Source organism: Natator depressus, chromosome 1, assembly GCF_965152275.1.
Source record: "Natator depressus isolate rNatDep1 chromosome 1, rNatDep2.hap1, whole genome shotgun sequence".
In the NCBI taxonomy this organism is placed as follows: Eukaryota; Metazoa; Chordata; order Testudines; family Cheloniidae; genus Natator; species Natator depressus.
The window spans coordinates 287,808,928-287,832,196 of record NC_134234.1 but is presented as its reverse complement, the minus strand read 5'-3'; the positions used below and the strand labels follow the sequence as shown (position 1 = coordinate 287,832,196).

The window sequence follows — 23,269 nt, the reverse complement described above, 5'->3', positions numbered from 1 at the left end:
AGAAGAAAGGGCTAAAACAGTGTGGTGGCAAAGTCTGCAGAATATACAAAATCACTCAAGATAGTTAAGTCCAAAGCAGACTGCAAAATGTCACAAAGGAATATCGCAAAACTGTGGGTGACTGGGCAACAAAATGACAGATGAAATTTAAATGTTGACAAATGCAAAATACTGTACGTTGGCCAATGTACATGGCAGAGGGGTATTGCTGGCACACGATGGCATATATCACAATGGTAGATGTGCAGGTGAATGCAGGCCATCATGTGCCAGCAATGTCCCTCTGCCATGTATATTGGCCAAATCGGACAGTCTCTACGTAAAAGAATAAATGGACACATCAGACATCAAGAATGATAACATTCAAAAACCAGTCGGAGAACACTTCAATCTCCCTGGTCACTCAATTACAGACCTAAAAGTCGCAATACTACAACAAAAACACTTCAAAAACAGACTCCAACGAGAGACTGCTGAATTGGAATTAATCTGCAAACTGGACACCATTAAATTAGGCATGAATAAAGACTGAGAGTGGATGGGTCATTATACAAAGTAAAACTATTTCCCCATGCTTATTTTTCCCCCTACTGTTACTCACACCTTCTAGTCAACTGTTGGAAATGGGCCATCCTGATTATAGCCACAAAAGTTTTTTTTCTCCTGCTGATAATAGCTCACCTTAACTGATTGCTCTCGTTATAGTTGGTATGGCAACACCCATTTTTTCATGTTCTCTGTGTGTGTGTGTGTATATATATATATCTTCCTATTGTATTTTCCACTGCATGCATCCGATGAAGTGGGTTTTAGCCCACAAAAGCTTATGCTCAAATAAATTTGTTAGTCTCTAAGATGCCACAAGTACTCCTCGTTCTTTTTGTTGAAATTTTTCTTAATTTTCAAATTTGCTTTCACCCAAACCAATTTTTTTTCCTCGCAGAACTGTCAGCAAACCAAATTTTTTTTCCCAGCTCTACATACAAACATATCAGACTGTGGTTGATATATTTTTTCTAGGTGCAAAATACCTCTTGGTCTCCAGTGATATTTTCAAACCATTTTGCTTATATCTATTAAATGTATTAACTTTCATTTTCAGACATAATAATTTTGAGTGACTCAATTTTTGGGTGCCCAACTTGAGACACATTAAAGGAACCTGATTTTTGGAAAGTGCTGAACCCCATTGGCTCATAATAACCAGCTGGCTTTACTGCTGACTTTCTCTGTATGTTGTACCACTTTCCTTCAGTCTTTTCCTTTCTCTATTTAGTTTGTAAGAGAATACTTAGTGCTGCCATGAGTGCAGGGGACAGGGCTACAAAACATCTTGAGAACCCTTCCAGTCCTACAATTCTATGATTCTTCAGGACAAAGATCATTCATTTTGTGAATTTGTACAACACCGGCACAGTGTTTTTAAGAGCACTTGTCATATATATAAAAAGCATAAGAACTGCAGATACAGCTATAAGTTCAGCGATACTGTGCTTCCTCACTATATTTGACACAGTTTTTATTTTTTAAAAAAATGGTTTTCATAGGGTAATTCTATTCACACTGACTGCCAGTTACAACAAACATTTCTGTCACGACTGGTTGGCCTGATGTGTATTAATTGTCAGAGCTAATTTGTACAGTGATTTTTTTGAGAGTTTTCCCTTTTTGCAGCTATCTATGATTAAGGGAAGCATATGGCTCTATGGTGTCTAGTGGGTTTTTTTGGGATGTCTTCCAGATTTTCTGTGACGTATGGTTTTTTTCTGTTTCTGTGTTGCCTTGTTATCTGAACAAGAAGATTTACGCTGAGTCGGGTCACTGACTGTAGACATAGCAGCATGTGCAACTCAGCAAAAATATACATATGGTGAAGAGTTTCTGAGTGAAATGTAGAAAAAGAAATGTTTCGATAGGAAGTGTATTATTCTTTATATAGCAACAAAGGTGTGTGTGATACTTTACAAACAGGAAGATAAGACCCCATTATCCCAAGAAGCTCAGAATCCAAGCCCCCTACCCTAAAGAGTTTATAATCTGCATAGTTGATGTTACAATTTGTTAGGCCTGCCTGAGTGGCAATTACATGGTTGTGCAGGAGGTGCATATAAGAGAGGCTGATTCAGGCATAAGCAGGCAGCATGAAAGAATAGGGCCTGAAAAATCCGCTCACCTGCTATAGGTTGGAAACTGTGCTGAGTGAGTGCATCTCCCTCTGCAGAATCGAAGCTTTCATTTTAAAAGAAAATTAGTCCCTAACCAATCTGACTGTGAAGGAAACCTTCCAAATGTGAACTGAGTGTAAACAGATGCAGTGCTGATTTCCTAGGTGAGCAAACACCATGCCAGTGCTGCTGTCCTGCTCAGGGGTACGATAAACTGCAGCAGAGTAAAAACTGAGCACACTCTTCTCAATTTTCACTGCTGTCTTCCAAATCTCTGTGGGTGACAGTAAAACTAACACGCGTCAGGTCACTTTCATTCCACTGAGGATTGGGAAAACTGTAACCACAGCAGAGGCAGGCAACGGAGCTATTCTCTGGGCAGGAGGGCTCACAACTGAAGTCTGGGGAATAGTACAGTAGCAAAAATACTTCCCCCGCCCCCACCTTCAGCAGCCAGAAAGCTGAGTGGTTTATAGTTGTCCCTGAACAAAGGAATACCTTTCCCATCTTTTTATAGCAGTATGTGGCTACTGGTTTTGTCCACTCATGATTGGGAGTCTGGTAACACTTCCAAGTCCTACATGTGGGTCCGTGGATGGGGGTAAGTGGGACAGAGAGAGGGAAAGATGGATGGGGTAAATTAAAGAGAGAGAAGTTGAGTGATCTTGGAAGGAGAGAGTGTAGGGAAAACAGGAGAAGCAAGGAGATACAAATTATAAAGGAGGTAAAGAGAAAATCTAAGGTGGGAAAGGGAATAAAATATGAGAGAGAGGAGGAAGAAAGAAACAAAAGACAACTCAGGAAAAGATGCACCATGATCGGCTACTATAGGAAAGAGACGTGGAGCAAAGGGAAATACTAGAAAATTTATGCAAGGTACTGTATGTAATAAGCAAGGTTGATTGAATAGTACTTGTAAAATGCATTATTTAAGCAATTTTACTGTTATTTGTGGAATAATTTTATTCAGTTAAGACATCTGTGGATTTAAATAGCATTATAGCTGACCAAATACTATTCCTCATATATATTGCTCAGCTAATACTCATTAAATATATTCAGCAAATACTTTTTCTGCTATTTGACCAGCTCTAGTAAGTTAAATTTTATATATATATGTATAATTAAATAGAAAGTTGATTGGCAATATGTTGCAATTTAATACAGGGTAGAATTAAGAGTATACGTTTTATTCTTTTCAATGACAGATTGATTTTGGCAGAATGTTCCATCAAGAAAATTGAACTGAAATGTTTCAAGTCTGGAATTTCAAAACTTTTAATTTTGATAAAAAAATGTCAAAACTAAACATTCTGACATTTCTGGATCAAAAAGTTTCAGAACACTTTATTTTGTCAAAAGTTTCAATATTTCAATATTTCATCCCAATTTAGGACAAAAAATCAATTGTCACAATATTGGAATTTTCTACAGGACAATTTCCATCGCTGATCAGTTCTACTAGAGGTCTTGTTTAGGTTGGGTTCCCATGAACTATGCATTGTTCAGACATATAATAAGTGACCGTCACTGCCCCAAAGAGTGCTATTACTTGCAGTGTGATATATGTATAAGATTCTGGAATCTCCAGATATACTTGGTAGCCATTTTTCCTTTATATAGTTGACAGTCAGAAATATATATTTAGGAGGATAGTGCTGAGTGTAGCGAGAATGTAGCAGGATCCACTGCCCATTGAAACCAGAAATCTAGAGGAGAAAAATGTTAACTGAGGAGATTTCTCTGATACACCAAATGAGTACTTTGACTTTCTAAACAAGAACACTAACAGTGGATACTGAGACAGTGATAAAGGCTTACCTGAGACACAAAATCACTGTGGGTCCTCTATACATGCAATCTAGTGTTTTACTGAACTTTTAATGTACTGGCAGGGATGCCCAATACAGGATTTTCAGTGTAAATAAACATCAAGGAAAGTCTCTAGCACATATAGTTAATGTATAGACAATATAGCATATTACCTAAATAGTCTATGCTAATATCACTTTTTTCAGTCATCAGGGATACTTCAGGTACCACGGTGATAGATTTGGTTCAAATACCTAATCAATATGGTAATACCTATAATGTAAGGGAAGTAAGGATGGTCTAGTGGGTGGAGCATTGGACTAGGAATTGAGACCTTGGTTCAATTCCCAGTTCAGCCACAGACTTCTTATGATCTGGGCAAGCCCCTTAAGTACTCTGACTCATCTTCTTCTGTAAAATGGATGTGAAGGATGTGGGGTTTTCTGTAACATGTTATTAATATATGTCAATCTGATTGTTGTTGTGTTGTTTACTAGAGTATTACAAAGGGTTAATTCAAGCAGAAGGTAGGCATCTACACAGGACAGAAGACAACAGACTTCAAAGCAGCAGGTTTTCTGCATTATACTTTAAGTATTTGTAATTGGGCTATTTGACACTATCTCCAACCCCCTGGTATGCTGACCAAAGCAGTTTGGACAGGTTCAAGGGGCAGAGGAGAAGACAAAGAACTTAGCAGGATTTCACAGAGGGCTTGTCTCCACAAACATAGTTTGTGGCAAGCTGGGGTGTGATTCTACCCCTCACTAGACCCTACTGTGTCTGTAAAAAGAACAGGAGAACTTGTGGCACCTTAGAGACTAACAAGTGCCACAAGTACTGCTGTTCTTTTTGCGGATACAGACTAACACGGCTGCTACTCTGAAACCTATCCTTACTGTGTCTGTGTGGACCCTACTGATGCATATTAACAGTTTGTTAATGCACTTTGATCTAGTCCTGTTTCAAAGAGGATTAGATTAAAACACATTAATGAACTGTTAATGTGTATCAGCAGGGTCCAAATGGAGGTAGGTCATAGAGAATTTAGAAGACAGACAGAAAAACCAATGACACAGAGCCATATGCACCTCTACCCCGATATAATGTGACCTGATATAACATGAATTAGGATATAACACGGTAAAGCAGTGCGCTGGGGGGCAGGGCTGTGCGCTCCGGCGGATCAGCGCATCAGCGTGTCTGGCTCCAACACGCTGCTCTGAGCGGCGTGTTAAGGGTGCTGGTCCGGGGCTGAGTGGTTGGATAAGGGGCAGAGGGTCTCAGGGGGCGGTCAGGGAGCATGGAGGGTTGGATGGTTCGGAGGTTCTGGGGGCATTGGATGGGGCGTGGGAGTCCCGAGGGGCCTGTCGGGGCGGGGGTGTGGATAGGGAGGAGGGTCGGGGCAGTCGGGGGACAGGGAGCAGGGGGGTTGGGTGGGGAGGGTACTGGGGGTGATTAGGGGGTCTCTGGTGGTCTCTGGTGGTCGGGGACAAGGAGCAGGGGGGCTTAGATAGGGAGTGGCGTCTTGGGAGGGGTGGTTAGGGCGGGGGGTCTCTGGAGGGGGTAGTCAGGGGACAAGGAGTGGGGGGGTTGGATGGGTTGGGGGTTCTGAGAGGTCAGTGAGGGTGGGAAGTGACTATTAATAACGGAAATGCTCGAGGCCAAAGCAAGTTCGATATAACGCGGTTTCACCTATAACGCGGTAAGATTTTTTGGCTCCTGAGGACCGCATTATATCGGGGTAGAGGTGTGTTTCCTTTTGTAGGAGAAAGATACTGAAAGGAAAAACCTAATTATTCATGTAGACAAAGCCAGAGACAAGCCCTGAGCAGTCACAGTTGGTACACAGGTTGCTGTAGCCCTGGTACCCAGTGTGAGACTGGGAGTATCGCAAGGTTTCACCCTGAGAGAGGTAAAGGGGCAGGGCCTATCACCTGTATTGGTACCCACAGAGAGCTAGCCCAGGACCGTGACAATGGGAATACATTTGTCTACCTCACAAAGGGGGGCAGTGAGCATAAAATCCATTAACAATTGTGGCGGTGCTCACATACTACAGTGATCAGGACCATATAAGTACCTAGACAGACAAGTACAACAGCACGGATTTTTATGAACAGCAATGAGAAGGATTTAGTGTTAATATATGCCTCTCTCTTAATTCCTAGTTTTTATTGCACACTTCCAGTTTTGTCTTTATGTATAGGCATCCACTTATAGCTTGCTGCAATGCAAAATCTCCTCCAGCCTGACTCTACCTTCTCCTATAGTGGAAACTCTCCACAAATTCCTACAGAAGATGTTACCTGTAGAAACCATTTACTATATCGCATATTTGTATAGAAGTGTGACTTAAATATGATAAGTACTATATCCAACAATTTCTGTATGTATATTCATAATGCACACAGGAATATTAGTAAAAGGAGAAAGTAAACTTGGGATTCTCCAGCCTTAGGGGCCCAGTTCTGCTGCCACTAAAAACAACAGATTTGCCATTTTCTTCATTGGCAAGAGGACTGAGTCCTTAAATGCAGATTAGGACTAGGCATATATCCATTAGGATAGAATAGGAGGAATAGACACCTGGAATTAATGTAATCCGCTACCTTAATATCTTTAATTTAATAAAAGGGACTGAGACATCCTTTGGAGTACGCATGTGTAATGGGTCCCCGAGGGAACTTTCTGAATCAAAAGATGTCTCTTGGATATTTTAGCTGGCAGCTAGGACCATGAAGCAACACTGTGATTCCTCTCACTGTTCACCACAAAACATCCTGTAATTTAATAATATGTATTCTCTGGGAAAATGTATATTATAAAGCAATTTAACATGTTTCTACTCTGAAATGTGACCATGGACTTGTCTACACAAGAAAGTCCCACCACTTTACCTTAAGGTATGATTTTAAACTGATTTAGTTAAGTGCGAGAGGTTGGGAGGACACTATTATTTTAGGTTTAAACCAGGCTTATTTTGGTTTAGGTTAATTTGATTGGGAACAGGCTTAGACTAAACCAAAATAAGCCACTTCTAAACTGAATGTCCACACAGGGATTTGCACCAGGTCAACTAAATTGGTTAAAGACGGATTTAAGTCAAACAGGTGCCATTTCTACATTTAGACAAGGCCACTGTCAAAAGAGAAAGGAAGGCTTGTCCTGTGGTTAAGGCCTAAGCAAATCTGAATTCAGGTCCCAACTCTGTCACAAATTCTGTGTGTAACTCTGATCAAGTAACTTATTCTCTCTGGGCCTTAGTTAACCACCTATCAGGATAATAATCCTCCCTTTGTCCAACTTCTCTATTTATACTGTAAACTCCTTGGGGCAAGGACTGTCTTTTACTATGCCAGTCTTGGTTAGGGATGTAATTAACGCTGCACGTCTTTCACAGAGGTTATGGAAGTCATGAATTCAGTGACTTTTTGGGACCTCTGTGACTTCTGCAGCAGCCAATGTGGCTGACCCCAAGGTCGGCCGAGCAGCTGGGATGGCCCTGGGGCCAGAAGCACTGGCTGCTGCTTGGGCAGCTCCAGGCACTGGCCTGGAGCTACAGCGGGGCCTTGGGACGCACCCCCTGGAGCTGCAGCAGGGCCCCAGGCGACCCCCCTGGAGCCTCCCTCCAGAGCAGCAGCAGCGGTGCCCCAGAGGGTCCCCTTCCCCGAAGCACCTGGGAGTCCACCAGAGCACCTAAGATTTAGTCAGGGGTATTTATAGTACTGGTCATGGGCCGTGAATTTTTGTTTATTGCCTGCCATCTGTCCATGACTTTTACTAAAAATACCCGTGACTAAACCATAGCCTTAGCCATAATACAAATAACAGGATCAGTATAGGGCTTGTCTACACAGGAAAATTATTCTGGAATAAGGTAGAGTGTGACTGTAAAGCAGAATAGCTATTCCCTTTTTCCAAAACTATTCTGGAATAATTCCATGTGTAGACAAGGCCTTACTCAACAGGTCTGCTCCTGTTGTGTATTCAGAGTCATATCTGCAGACTCTCATGACAAAATCATGCTTTTTACGCCTGTTAATACTGCACAGCCAACACAGATATGGAAGAATGAGAGAAATTATGTTCCTTCTGAATTGAGCTGAAAATTGAAGATGAAATCAGGTTGAGCCTCACTAACATATGTCCCCAGCTGGAAAAATTGTGCAAGGAGAAGCAGGCATATCCATGCCATTAAGAAGACTCCTGGTCTGCAAGTTATTTTATATTTTATTTACAATATTTGATTCTTTTCTAATTAGTAGATAATAGGGTTGGGTCTTTACTTACACAGCCCAGAAATTCAGGTTTTACACTAAAAAATTGAATACATAATATAGTTTTCAAAGTTGGAAAACTATTTTTTAACTCAAGTAATAACACTTTTTTAGCAATTTTGTTACATTACTATTGCTTATAGTTCACTTTTAAACAAAATTGTGTTTTCCCTAGCTGAATGCCACATTTTGCTCTCAACATTTTTTTTAAAGTGTAATTTTACTGAAATTATTTGATTTCAAAGATCTTGAAGCATTTCTTTGAGTGCATATTGCTAGGGCTTTCTATCTTTCCAATTGTTTACATTAAAATGAAAAGGAAACATGTACATTGTTTATTTACTGTATTATAGTTTATATGTATGTGATAATTAAAATTAATAATTTTCCTCAAGAAGCTGCACAGGTGGGCCTCAGGGAAAAAAGTTTGGGAACCCCTGCAATAAAGGTCTATAAAATCATGAATAGTGTGGAAAAAGTAAATAGAGAAGTGTTATTTACCCTTTCACATAATACAAAACCAGGGATCACCTGATGAAATTAATAGACAACAGGTATAATACAAACCAGAGGAAGTACTCTTGCATACAATGCACAACGAACTTATGCAACTCATTGCCATGGGATGTTGTGATAGCCAAAAGTTTAGCTGGGTTCAAAAAAGAACAGGATAACTTCCGGGAGGAAAGGTCCATCAATGCTATTAGCCAAAATGGTCAGAACAGAACCCTATGGTTGGGGTGAAACCAAATCTCTGACTACCAGAAACTGGGAGTGGAAGACGGGTGGAGCATACCAAAATTGCCTTGCTCTGTACTTTCCCCCTGAAGCTCTGGTATGGGCCATTGTTGGAGACAACTACTGGGTAAGATGGACTGTGGTGTGGCCCAGTATGCCAGTTCGTACATGCTCTTATGTTCTTACCCAGAATATCATTTAGCCCACTTGTTAGATGCATTTGGAGTATAATGTCCAGTTTTAGTCACCATAGTTGAACACAGACACAATTAAGCTGTAGAAAGTTCAGCAGAGGACAAATACAATGCTAACTGGAATGGACGGAATTGCATTTTAGATGCAGCACTAAAACAGCTATAGTTAAAGTTTTGTCAGTTTGTATGGATATTAGGAAACTAACAAAATCTGGGATTTAGTCTTCAGAGAGGATGATTTAAAATGACATGTCTGAAGTATTTAAAGGTAGCTAAAAGATGTTACAAAAGTAAGCTTGATATACCTGAGGTGGTTGGGAAAACTAAAGAGGGAATAAGAATTTAAAGAAGCGTTATATTATAGGAAGTTAATAGACTAAATTTAGTCAACTAGCTCTCAGGAATTTAAGCAAAAGTTGGATGGCCATATAAATTTTAAGGAGTCAGGAATAGTGGTCATTTTTGTATTTGGGAATAACCTACTACCCTTTCTGGGGGTAAAAGAGGAAACCTTTTTAGCTGTTCAGGTTCCCCTCCTCTCACCCCATATTAGCGATAGGTTTGGAGAGGAGGTTTCTGTGCATAGGGGTGTAACGCTGTCCAGAGTGGCTCACAGCTGTGAGTGCCAATCTCCGTTCAGACGGTCAGAAAACAAGGCAGATACCTCGAACTGGTGGTATATTCTATCATTAGATTTCACCAAGCCAGTAACAAATCTGCACTCCTGGACAACTATATTAGTCTTACCATGGAACCACAGACAGTACCCTTAAGCTCTCCAGCCCCTACTTTACCACCCAAACAAACTGGACTTTGTGATGAAAGGTTATTAAAACCAAAATTCACCACACATTAGGTTACTCCCGATCGCTAGGGGCCAGTCACTTACCCCAGGTCAATGGATACTCTTGATCTCACCAAAGACAATGCTGTAGCCAATTTCTCTAGTAAACTAACCAAAGATTTATTAGCTAGGAAAAAGAAATGAGAGTTATTGAGAAGTTATAGAAGGTAAAATACATTACAGGTGAGTCTAAGTTTATAGTGCAAATGATAGTAGACATGTAGTATCTGCTAGTTTTCTGTAAGAGTCTCAGGTATACCTCTGTCCAATCACTCAGGATTCCCCCTGTCAGAACCCATCACTTCAGAGATACAGAATCACTCCCAGGGTTTATTTTTATAGGTGTTTTCCCTGGAAAGCAGTTTGTCAAGTGTTCCCATCACAGCAGGGGTCTGCAAATATCCCATACTTTGAAGTTAGCATGCTTCTTCTTTTGCAGCTCCATGCCTCCAGTCCCATTAGATGGGCAATTAAATTACAGATACATACATAATGCATTTAGTTACAGCAATCCAGACAATCTTTCACTAGTTTTCATGAAGTTTTTGCACTTTAACTAAATTCTCATCCTAATACTAATGCACCTGTGATCTAGGATTATCTAATTACAGGGATACATAATGTAACAACATGTAATCTCATAGCAGACAACAGAATACAGATAGGTGAAGACAATGCCATTAACGTTCCCTAGTTTTCATGAATTTAGAGCAAACATAATTACCGGGACATATGCCATGTAAATATAATGTGATAACATCCCCCTTTGTTCTACTCCAACAAGTGAATTGGTTCATGCATATTAATACACTTACCATTTCTTTGAAATTCACACACACGTGAATTGGCTCCAAACTGAGCTAGTCTATCAGCATCATGGGTGGAGGAGGGGTATCAATCAAAAATAACTTAAATTATTTTGGAAATTTACTTTGGATTGATATGGTGGGGTTGTCATTAAGTCATTTTGGAAATTAAAGGCCTATAGCCTGCTTCTGATTCTATACTTTTAAGTACCTAGAAAAAACAGCTGAGTGACAGGTACTGTACCACAAGAGATAATATGACTGACACTATAAACATCATGAACTAGTCTGCCTTTGATTTATACGTTGTAATCAAATAGAAATAACTGTCTGTATTGTAACACACACAATACACAAACTGCAGGCAACTACCTTAGAATCAAATGTTTTACATTCCAAGATATTTATAATTACTGTTCCTAAATGCTTTCATTATTGTCTTTAAGCAATATTTTAAAGGGTGAGCTACATTAAAACAACCTGATGGCTAGATTCTGTCATGCTTACTCATGTGGAGTAATACCTTATTCCTTCAGTAGTCCTTGCTGAAGAGTAAGTCACTACTCTATCTGAAAAAAAGAAAAGGAGGCCTTGTGGCACCTTAGAGACTAACAAATTTATTTGAGCATAAGCTTTTGTGAGCTACAGCTCACTTCATCGGATGCATTCAGTGGAAAAATCCGATGAAGCGAGCTGTAGCTCACGAAAGCTTATGCTCAAATAAATTTGTTAGTCTCTAAGGTGCCACAAGTCCTCCTTTTCTTTTTGCAGATACAGACTAACATGGCTGCTACTTTGAAACCTACTCTATCTGAGTTAGGGTAGAAGAATCTGGCTTTAAGGAAAAAGTCATCTGTCTTCCATACAAGCTAATTTTTCAGGCAACCCATAATGTTGATTATGGCTGAACTGGATCTTAAAGTGTTTGTCTTTCTTTATTAAACAAAGAGAACATTATTTACTGTAAATTAACATGTACTATATTTTATTACACATTCACCAGCTTGCTTGTTTAGGATATGATGAAACAATTCTTATTCATTACACAATTGTAAGATAGGTAAACATGGCCACATAGTTGCCTTTCCCATATTTTGATTACAGGGATAACAACTGTATGAAAAGCTTGTGTTCAGAAAAATTCCACCCAAAATATCAATTTTCTTTTACAAAGAAAGATACCCTTCATAGTAGCAAACCACTTCTATGGCCCCAAATCTGCAAAGGCTTGCACATATGCTTAACTTTAAGCATGCAAATAGCCCCAATCAGTGGGACGCCTTGTGTACTAAAGTTAAGCACATATGTAGTCTCTGCAGTATTGGGGTCTATGTTTCCACAGCAGAGACATGCACAACTATGAAAAAGAGAAACGGAAGTAAATAATTAAGAAAGCTAACTATCAGAAATACTTGACTGTAGTCATAAATTGTATTACAATTATTTCCTCATTCTCTCTAAGGAAGTCATCTGTGTTCTCCTGTGAGCATATAATTTGGAATGGTCTGTAAATTACCATAAAGACTAAATAGCAGGATGTAATAATTTATGCAAGAGAGCTCTTTAGAAACTATTTAGTTAAGTCCTACAGAAGTCAATAGGGCTACTCATGTGTTTATAATTAAGTATACTGGATTAGGACCTTAGAACTAGGTATCTGATGCTTTCATGTTGTTATGAAACATGCTTTCATGTTAGTATTTCACTAAACAATCTCTCAGTTTAGTGAAATACTATGGTTGAAATCTTGGCTGCCCCCTCCCCCCCCGAAACCAAAGTGAATTTGACCATTGACTTCAATGGGAGCAAGATATCATCCTTTGAGTTTTAAAATGTTTAATGCCTTCATTTTTTCAACACGTAAAATTTTGAAATTAATAGCCACATGATGCAGCGTATTTCAAACGATATATAACAAAACCTTTTGCTGAACATTAAATATATAAATCAAATCATTCTCTTTAAAGTGACTTTTCAGCTTCTGACCTCTACACTGCATATTGAGATTTTTGTTTTTTAAGTCAGTATTGTTAGTCCAAACACCAATTTCAAGCATGGGGTAAGATGCAGAGAAGACTATTGTATTAGCCTAGATTTTTTTACTATGTACTATTTGGTTAACATTATGTGTCGATAGGAAAAAGAAGAACAAAAGGGGATGCCAATTTGTGAGAGATACCTTTTATGTTTGGGTGTAAAATAACCATGAGAGTAAACAAGATAAAATGAAATATGGGAGAGCCATTGCCATGACACAGTCAATGCTGCGTTCTGTTTCACACTTCAAGCGGAAATTCATCTTCTTTGTTTTGTATGAAAACCACAGTGTATCTGCTCAAAATTTTCAACACAATCTTTGAGTAAAGCTTGAATTTTCAGAGGAGTTTCAAGAAAATTGGTTCCTTAGTTTCCAAATTATTATCAATTAAGAACTGTCCCAAAAAATGTTTACTAAGTCTCATAATTTTTCAGGCCCCTCTAGCTTGAAGTCTACAAACCACAGAAAGTAAAAATATGTATGCAATGACACTTTAGTGGGCTCTCTAGGGTTATGTAATTATTTTGTTAATTAACAAAAGAAAAAGAAAATTAGAGTTTGTTGTCGCAACTGGATTCTTATGCAACACAGATAGCCAACTGTGAAGTAGGGCTGATTTGAAGGCCAAGACCTCTAAGGAAAAGTTCAGCTGGTTCAGGAGTGAAGCTAAAGTGTTTTCAGTGGGTTCAGGAGTAAAGCTCCTGAACTGGCTAAACAGTTTTATGGAGAACATCATCTTTAACAAAGCACTACCTAGTGTGTAGACTAGAGCAGTGCTACTCAAAGTGGTGGTCTGTGGACCGGTGCCGGTCTGCGAGCCACTGGCTGCCGGTCTGCACGCACATTGGAAAAAAAAATTGCTGGTCCCCCACATCAGATAGCTTGAGAAGCACTGGACTAGTGTATCCTGTTTTTTGTGAAACCATTTAGCTGGCTCAGCACAGAAGCTCCTAGTCTTTGTGAAAATACCCTCAATTCCTACTTTGATGAACAGGGTCTTTGTGAAAGAGCCCAACTGGCTGGGAAGCAGATCCCATTCTTTGTGAAAGGAGCCACTGTTGTGTCACAGATCCCTTCTTAATTAGCAATATACATTATAATTGATTTCTTATGCACCATTTTTAGCTAATGGAAATCATGGGAAAAAGTTACCAACATGAAAAATTCACAAAGGAAAAGTTTCAGTTTTACAAAGGAAAGAGAAATGTTTCATAGATAGCAAAGGAAAATGAACAGTTTGTTTCATAAAACTTTGACCATCTCTACTTCTGAATGCTTTATATGGGCAATACAGTACTACTTACTGTCACATGCCCCTAGTAAAAAGTTTTCCACAGTATGCATCCGATGAAGTGAGCTGTAGCTCACGAAAGCTTATGCTCAAATAAATTGGTTAGTCTCTAAGGTGCCACAAGTACTCCTTTTCTTTTTGCGAATACAGACTAACACGGCTGTTACTCTGAAACATGACCCTAGTAATGTGCTTTCCCTACAAAACTGGAGCTTAAAACAGTAGAGAAGAGGATTTTTTAGCCTAGTAGCATTTGTGCAGCGTTGCAGAGGAAGATCTTCAACAAGACAGAGGCTAATTTCATAAAGAAAAGGATCTTTGTGAAAGTGCCTCTTCATGAAAATGGAACTCCTGAGCTGGCTGGGCAGTTTCATGAATATCTTGTTTTTCATAAATGTGCCCAGCTGCCTCAGAGCAGTGCTGGCCTGTGCATCTTTACAAAGATCTTGTTCTTTTGTGAAACTAGGCACTAGTGTGTTGGCAACCTTTATTTTAACCCCCCCCCCCAAAACTGGGAAATGAATCGTGCAAAAAATACGACTTAAGGTTGCATATATAACATACCTATAATACAAAAAAACAAGGAAATGAAAAAGGAATATAACAATATCTGCCTTCTACTCCTTCACAAAGAGACCATATTACCACTAAAAAACATACACCACACAACCTTAATTTTGCCCCAGTAGATACCAACCAGCCTTTCCCCAAATCACTCAGCAGCATAAAACAGACCCAATCTTCCTCACACTAATCACTCTGCATTGCTCTTGAAAACCAAACTGGCTCATGCTTGGGGAAGGGCAGCTGGGACGGGAGTCTGGCATCTGGATAATGGGGAAGAGCTGGGGCTGTGGTGTGCTGCAGGGCGGGTGGGTCTAGCGAGGCTGGAGGAACAGAAAGCATCCCAAGGCGCGTAGTGGCCGACACCTCAACTTTTAATTCCCTTGCTGGTGGGTTGCAGAGCTCCTGTGACCCTCCCGAGCCTTTTCGCCTGCAGTTCTCATGGCAGGAAAGCTGGGCGGCAGAGCGGGGCGCTCGGGCGCCCATTTTCCCAGGGTCCTCGGGCACGGGACCCACTGGCCCAGTGGCTAATGCGCCACTGTGTGCTATGTGTATTATATACGGAGCCAGCTGAACGCACACCCGGCCTAGAGCGCTGTGGGCGCCGCGGTTACTGTGGGACACGCTATTTCAAAAAAATTAAAGGCGGACTAGTGGCACCTTAGAGACTAACAAATGTATCTGAGCATAAGTTTTCGTGAGCTACAGCTCACTTCATCGGACCAAATGCACCCAGTGAAGTGAGCTGTAGCTCACGAAAGCTTACGCTCAAATACATTTGTTAGTCTCTAAGGTGCCACTAGTCCTCCTTTTCTTTTTGCAAATACAGACTAACACGGCTGCTACTCTGAAACCTGCTATTTCAAAAGGGACGGTCGCCCCGGGGTACAGGGCTGGGGCTGCCCGGGCCCCTCAGGGACACGCTGACGAAAGGCGCTCGGCGTCACTTGTGATCCCCCGCGAGCCCGCCTGGGGCGCGCCCGCAAAGCACCTGAGGGGATGGTCTCCCGCCGCCGGCAGAGACGAGGGGGCAGCACCTCTCCGCGGGTAGGTTCGCAGCCCCGCTCTCCCCGCCCCCGGACCGTGCGTGCGGAAGTGGGCCCGACGCGGCGGCGCTGCCGCCCGGGATTGTGGGAGCGGGAGGGGACCGATGGGAAAGGTTTCCGGCGCTTTCGCGCAGACGTGTCCGGACGCGGCCCCGCGGAGCCAGCCGCTATCCCGGCCCGTCCTTCCGCTGCTGCCGCCCTCGCCGCCTCAGCGCGGGCCGGCGGCGCCATGTCCGGGACCAGCAGCCCCGAGGCCGTGAAGAAGCTGCTGGAAAACACGCAGGGAGACCTGCGGGGCCTGAGCCTGGAGTGTCGGAAGAAATTCCCCCCCGTCAAGGAGGTGAGGGGCTGGGGCGCCCGGCTGGGGGCGCCCTCTCCTCAGGCCCTGGGCCAGAAGGGGCCGTCTCACCCCCTGCCTAGGGAGCCCCCTCAGCTAGGCCGGCGCCTGGGAGGGGCGGGGGGGCCCAGGCTGCGGTGTGCGTGAGTGCGTGGTGGGTGTGCTGAGCCCGCCTGTGCTGGGCTGGTGCCGGGTGCGGGCCGGTAACCCGGGTTGTGTTGCTGACAACTTGGGTCTGTCTTTGCCCCGGTTTATAACCCGTCGGGAAGCTCTGGCGCTTCGAGTTGGATTTGGAACTTTTCAAGCCTAGTCTCTGCGCAGAGGTGGGTGTTGGGGAGGGGGGGAGTTTCGTTCAGACTAGTTCAGCAGCTGAGCTCACGTAGTGTGTTGAAAAATGCTGCTTGTCGTCCCCCCGCCCCACCAAAAAAGTCTTATGGACTTTTCATAATCAGTTCAGGTGAGGTTGAAAGATGAAATTTAGCAGGGAGATAACCCTTAGAAAGGACAAATGACTGACTGATTTGATGAAATTTGCCTGAAGCTTGCCTGAGTTATGAGGCTTTGCACATATTTTGCACATATATTGTAAATATTTAACAATAGCAGTATTTTTAACAGGAGTCACCTATGGTAAAAGAAAGGGAAGGTAGGCTGCATTAGGTGTGTATTGCTAATTTAGGCCCTGGTACTGTGGGGGCAGATCCCTCTGCTTGCATGGCATCCCATTGACTTTCATGCGGCTTCATATATGTACAGGGTTCCAAATTCGCAGATCTAGTTGTGACACTGAGGTGTTATCTGTGGAGTGGATGTGTACATCTCCCCAGTGAAGGTTTCTCCAAATTCAGTGTACTTTGTTCAGAACCACTGAAATCTTTGTCAGCAGGTAAAGTTATCCATGATGCCGGGCACGCACTAAGAGAATCAGAGCTCTTCATGAACTCTTTCTTTGGGCATGTGCTTTACGTGTCAACAAGTTGTTTTCATTTCAGGTGAAGGAACTTATTTTCTTAAAAAAAGAAAAAAAAGCTTTGTTTTTTATTCATGAAATTTCTACGTTAAGATAATAAATTTGGTTCCATTCTGAAATCAAAATTAAGGTTGCAAATGCAATCTTAGACATCATCAACTTCAAAATCATGCTTGTCTGAATTTTTTACCTCTTTTCTTAACGTGTCAAGATTACTATAGCTGAAAGAGAGGATTTTCCTTTTTTTATTATTTTATGCATTTAACAATATTTTGTGTTGTAGTTAGTTTTTCCTTATTTCATCTTGGTAGTCTGTCACTTCCCATTTTTTGTGGGTTTTTCATACACAAACAAGAGGAGGAAAAGCACACTTAAAACCGTAAAAAGGATTGTAAAACCACAAAAACTGAAAGGTTGTGTTACCTGAAACAGCTAATTTCTTTTGACTACATTGACAGTGTCTCTTTAACTCTGCTTCATTTTGCATATGTAGTAATGATGTAGTCTCTAATCACATGATCATGTATCTCAGATAATACCATGTCATAACAATTTTTCATTCTCATTGTAAAGTGCTTAGTGCAGGGGTTCTCAAACTTCGTTGCACTTTGACTCCCTTCTGACAGTAAAAATTACTACAGGACCCCAGAAGGGGGACCGAAGCCTGAGCCTGCCCAAGCTCTGCTACCCTGGGGTGGAGGGGCAAAGCCAAAGCCCCACTGCCCCAGGCCGGGGGGTCAAAGCCGAAGCCCAAAGGCTTCAGCCCCAGGCAGGGGGCCTGTAACCTTAGCCCTGCTGCCAAGGGCTGAAGCCCTCGGGCTTGGGCTTTGGCCCTGGTCCCCAGCAAGTCTAAGCCAGCCCAGGCGACCCACTTTGGGGTCTCAACCCATAGTTTGAGAACCTCTGGCTTAGTGAATGAAGCAGAGCTAATTGTTAAACATTTTGTCTGAAAATTAATCTATTTGTCTGACTTAGAGTAATACCCCAACATATAACATGTTGCATGTGAATCTAGGTTGCAGACATTTTTTTATGATATACTGTTTTACTTGAGGAATAATATGTGATCATATATGTTTGCATTGTTGATGTAGTTACTTCACCTTGAATGGTCTCTTAGAATATGTATATGCAGTGTCGTCCCAGGATGTTACAGAGACAATGTGGGCGAGGTAATATGTTTTATTGGACCAACTTCCGTTGATGAGAGAGACAAGCTTTCAAGCCACACAGAGCTCTTCTTCAGGCCAACTTCTCTCTCAGCAACATAAGTTAGCTCCAGTAAAAGATTGTACGTACATCACCCGCCTGTGTCTCTTAGGTTATGTTTTAACTACTTAGGGATTATATTTAGTTGTGACGCTATGGGTATGTATACACTGCAATTAAAAACCCGTGGCTGGCTTGTCACTTGTGTCAGCTCACTCGGGCTAAGGGGCTGTTTAATTGCAGTATAGATGTCTGGGCTTGGGCTGTGGCCCAAGTTCTGGGACTCTCCCACCTCACAGGTTCTAGAGCCCGGGCTTCAGCCCGAGCCCAAACATCTGCATCGAAGTTAAACAGCTCCTTACCTCAAGCTCCAAGCCCCATGAGCCCAGTCAACTGGTACGGGCCAGCCATGGATTTTTAATTGCAATGTAGACGTTACCCTATGAGAACGTTTCCCAGACCTGAAGAAGAGCTCTGTGTATCTCAAAAGCTTGTCTTTTTCACCAACAGAAGTTGGTCCAATAAAAGATATTACCTCAGAGAATCATTGTGTTTGCTAATCTGTGAGGTTGAGAAACCTTGGAATTGCTTCAATTATGAATAGCTGTGGCATGAGGAGGAGAGAAATCATGAAACACACTCTTCATCTCCCCCCTCAACCCCCCCCTCCCCCAAGTCTTAGATGCTTTTTCACAGCATATGTAAGAGCATGTATCCTGAAGCTCCAACAGTTCAGCCAGCATCATTATCCTTTATTCTAGGCTTATACGTTTTTGTAAGAGACCAATAGAGGTGTACCTGATGATTTACTAGGTGATGTCACTTACAATGACATTTGATTCTGGGCAAAATGGGTCGTACAAAAAACAATCAATCAAAAATTCTAATGCCTTGAGCATACATTGCTGGCAATATTTTGGGTATAGTTAATGTGCTATACTTAACCTTTCTGTAATTCAGGTGTTCTCAAACTTCATTGCACCACGGCCCCCTTCTGACAACAAAAATTACTACATGACCCCAGGAGCAGGGACCAAAGCCTGAGCTTGCCCGAGCCCCAGTGCCCCAGGGTTTCAGCCCCAGGCACCAGGGTCTGTAACCTAAGCCCCGCCACCCAGGGCTGAAACACTTGGGCTTTGGCTCTGAGCAGTGGGGCTCGGGCTTTGGCTTCAGCCCTAAGCCCCAGCAAGTCTCATGCCAGCCCTGGAGACCCCATTAAAATGGGGTCGCAACCCACTTTTGGATCCTGACCCACAGTTTGGGAACTGCTGCTGTAACTGAATGGAAAAAACATCAATTTGCTATTGAAGTTGACATTCAGACTGTACCTTGTGTTTTTCTTCATTTTTGGCTGTGTCATGTAATGGTATACAAGTCTTATTTTGTATCTCTATAGATTTACACTATTACACAGAGGTGTTTTGAAAATGAAAAATATATTCTGAGGCCGAAGAATGATGTGATGATCATAAAGTTGTGAAATGCCTCATCAGTTTTTATTGGCAGACAAAGTTAATTACACTGATGCAGAATTTACTCCAGTTTACTACAGAATTCTATTTCTGTACTATAGTACAGGTCTATATACAATATATATGTTTATCATTCGCTATAATTATTATTTTGTTTTTAACATACTAGGCTTGGTAGTCTTTGTCCTTTTTTGGCAGGAAGTAAATACTTAACTTCTAAATTTGGATTGAACTGCATGGTATTAATAACCCAAAACACAACTAACCACTATTTGAACCTATAAGTGTTGCAGTGCTAATGCTGGGTGTTAGTGCAAAATGAACTGATAATGTTATTTGTAATTATTTAATCAGAGCGAATGATCTGGCAGCAAATAATTTGGCAGGTGTGCTACCAGTATTATAGAGTTAATATTAAACAACATGCTTATTTGGATTTGGCAATTACCACATTTTTAGCTATTAGGGAATTGGAATTAGGAATATTGTTTTATCCTGGTGTTTAAAATAGTTATTGGATTAATTTGTGTGACCACTGACTTTCTAAGTATTAGAAGAAATATAAGAAATATAAGTTAAAGAAATATAAGTTAAGCAACTTCAGCTACACAAATAACGTAGGTGAAATCGATGTACTTCGATCGACTTACCGCAGTGAGTTGACTGCTGCAGCTCCCCCATCAACTCTCCCTGCGCCTCTCGCTGCGCTGGAGTACAGGAGTCAACAGGAGAGTGCTCAGGGGTCGATTTATCACGTGTAGTCTAGTTTGACTCATCTAGACGTGATAAATCAATCCCCACTGGATCCATTGCTGCCCGCTGATCTGGCGGGTAGTGTAGACATACCCTTATTGAATTTCATCCTATTTTGTCCAGATCATTTTGAATATGAATCCTATCCTCCAAAGCACTTTCAACCTCTCTTAGCTTGGTATCATCCACAAACTCTCTATGCAATTATCTAAATCATTTATGAAGATATTGAACAGAACCAGATTCAGGACTGATCCCTGAGAGACCCCACTCAATATGCCCTTCCAGCTTAACTGTGAACCACTTATAACTACTTTCTGGGAATGGTTTTCCAGTCAGCTATGCACACACCTTACAATATCTCCATCTAGGCTACATTTCCCTAGTTTGTTTGAGACATTTATGTGAGACAGTACCAAAAGCCTTACTAAAGTCAAGATATCACATCTTCTGCTTCCCTGATAGCCACAAGGCTTGTTACCCTGTCAAAGACAGCTATTATGTTGGTTTGACACCATTTGTTTTTGACATTTTGACAATTTGCTGTTACTTGTCACCTTATTTTCTAGGTGTTTGCAAATTGATTGCTTAATTATTTACTCCATAATGAGTGAAAGTAAAAAGGTTCTATTGGTATCTTCCTGTATTTTAGGGTGACTTCTGCTGAAATAACTTGGAACAGCAGACATTAGGGACTAAGTCATTGTTCAAATACTCTTTCTTTTCCTTGCTTTCTTTGTCTTGTTCCAGACTGTCCCTTAACATAAGTTAGAGAAAAGGAGTACTTGTGGCACCTTAGAGACTAATAGATTTATTTGAGCATAAGCTTTCGTGAGCTACAGCTCACTTCATCGGATGCATTCAGTGGAGAGACATGGTGAGCGAGGTAATCTTTTATTTGACCAACTTCTATTGGTGAAAGAGACAAGCTTTTGAGCTACACAGAGCTCTTCTTTCCAGACCTGAAGAGGAGCTCCGTGTGTGGCTCAGAAGCTTGTCTCTTTCACCAACAGAACACTGCATTAACATAAGCTGCCATTCTTGAATGGTAGTACTTTCCTGGTTGAGTCAGCATCTGTATGAATTGAAATGGAATTGCACAATTTTAGAGTAAGTTCAGATTACTGTATTTGAAAGCCACTATGCAAGAATGCAGCCAGAGTTGTGGTGAAAGGAAATCCTGCAGGATAACAGGAAAATGAAGGAGGACATAGAATTCTCACTTGCGAATTAACTCTCTGCATGTATTTTTTTTAACTGATAGTTTTAAATTCATTTCTATTCATAGTTGTTTGAAATACCTTCAAAAAAAGCTTAAAATATTTTTATACTTTCCATATAACAATTTTTTCATCCTTGTGTCTGATTGTGTTCCTTTCTTCAACATTAAATGTTTAATTCTCCTGGAGACTCTTGTTCACCCACCTTTCCTACCCCCTTTCATTTGGAATGGAGCAGAAACGGACATAACTGCTTTTGTTGATGAGTTTCTTTGAGTTTTATAGAACTTTTCAGCCTGCTAAAATATTGTTTTGGAATCAGTATTGTAGACTGATATCACCACAGATCTGGGAAGAAGGTTAGGGCCCATTCTGCAACCATTCATTCATATAAATAAACCTTGCTTCAGCAAGTAGTCCTATTGACTGAGTAAGGGTTGAAGAATTAGGCCCTGAACTGCTGTATGGCCAAGAAAGGGAGTGCAAACTTTTGGGGGGTGGGGGTAGGGGGGTTGTTTCATTACAGTGGAAATGATATGGTTTTGCTGTGCAAAAGGACAGAATTGGGTGAGCCTCTTCATGAGCTCCTTCTGTGTTGCTTTGAACAAGGAACTGTGGGAGGATCAGGAGCCAGGCTTATAGATGTGTCACTATACACACAAAATGGTTCCACAACAGTCCTTTGTAGTAGTTGTAACAATAATACCTAGCTGTTATATGGCATTTTACATCAGTAGATCTTAAAGTGCTTTACAAACCAGGTCACTATTGTTATCTCTGTTTGACAGATGGGAAAACTGAGTCAGAGAAGTAAAATGGCTTGGTGAAGGCCACAGTCAGCTAGCTTTAGAATTAGGGACTTCCTGACTCAACTTTAATGCTTATTTTTGTGAACCATCCTGCTTCCCGTCCATCAACTCTGTCTTAAGTGTCACATTTTAATTAAAACTCGAACTTTGATTGAGAATGTTGCCAGCCTTTGTTGGTTTGTAAAACTTCTAACATTTTAAACATAATGGTAGGTGGAGCATCTGGGGAAGCCTAAATTCTTTCCATTGTACTGTAACAGGTAGGCAAGGCCCTTCAATTTTTGTTTTTATTTGTCTAACATTTCATGGGAATTTATTAGTGCTTGTTACAAAAATTTTAAAAAGTGAAAATTACTACAAAAATTAACTGCACAGCTTTCTGGGTAAATATCAAGGTTAATATTGGGAGACAGGAGAACAGAAAGAAAGCAACAACTAGAGAAAAATACAAATATTGAAAGTAAAAGCAGTTTAATGATGTGATTTATTTCATGATCTGTACATTAAAGGTATGTGCATATATGCACTTACATGGATGAGTCTTCCACTACATTGCCGTACTTTAATGATAGCCTTACATTTACACTTAGACTAATTTATTAACATAAATATATCTTCCTAATGTAGTGTTTTGGATTTTTGTCATGCTCAATATTTTTATGTACTTGAGTGTTCCGCAATTTGGGTGAAAATCAGTAAAAATTAAATAATGGCTTTTATA

General features: G+C 41.0%; 1 protein-coding gene and 1 long non-coding RNA gene across 2 annotated transcripts in view; one reads left to right on the top strand and one right to left on the bottom strand.

The window, feature by feature from the left end:
• The window catches only part of LOC141980679 (uncharacterized), a 38,866-nt gene extending 22,926 nt beyond the window's left edge, over nt 1-15,940 (bottom strand). The window contains exons 1-2 of the long non-coding RNA XR_012637589.1: nt 15,724-15,940; nt 10,079-10,160 (exon numbers count right to left, since the gene is read on the bottom strand). This is a non-coding gene — a long non-coding RNA (uncharacterized LOC141980679). The remainder of the gene's footprint in view (nt 1-10,078; nt 10,161-15,723) is intronic.
• Nucleotides 15,866-23,269, top strand: part of MON2 (MON2 homolog, regulator of endosome-to-Golgi trafficking) — a 151,641-nt gene continuing 144,237 nt past the window's right edge. The window contains exon 1 of the mRNA XM_074942137.1: nt 15,866-16,118. Within this exon, the coding sequence (XP_074798238.1) occupies nt 16,008-16,118 (111 nt within the window). The 5' untranslated portion in view covers nt 15,866-16,007. The remainder of the gene's footprint in view (nt 16,119-23,269) is intronic.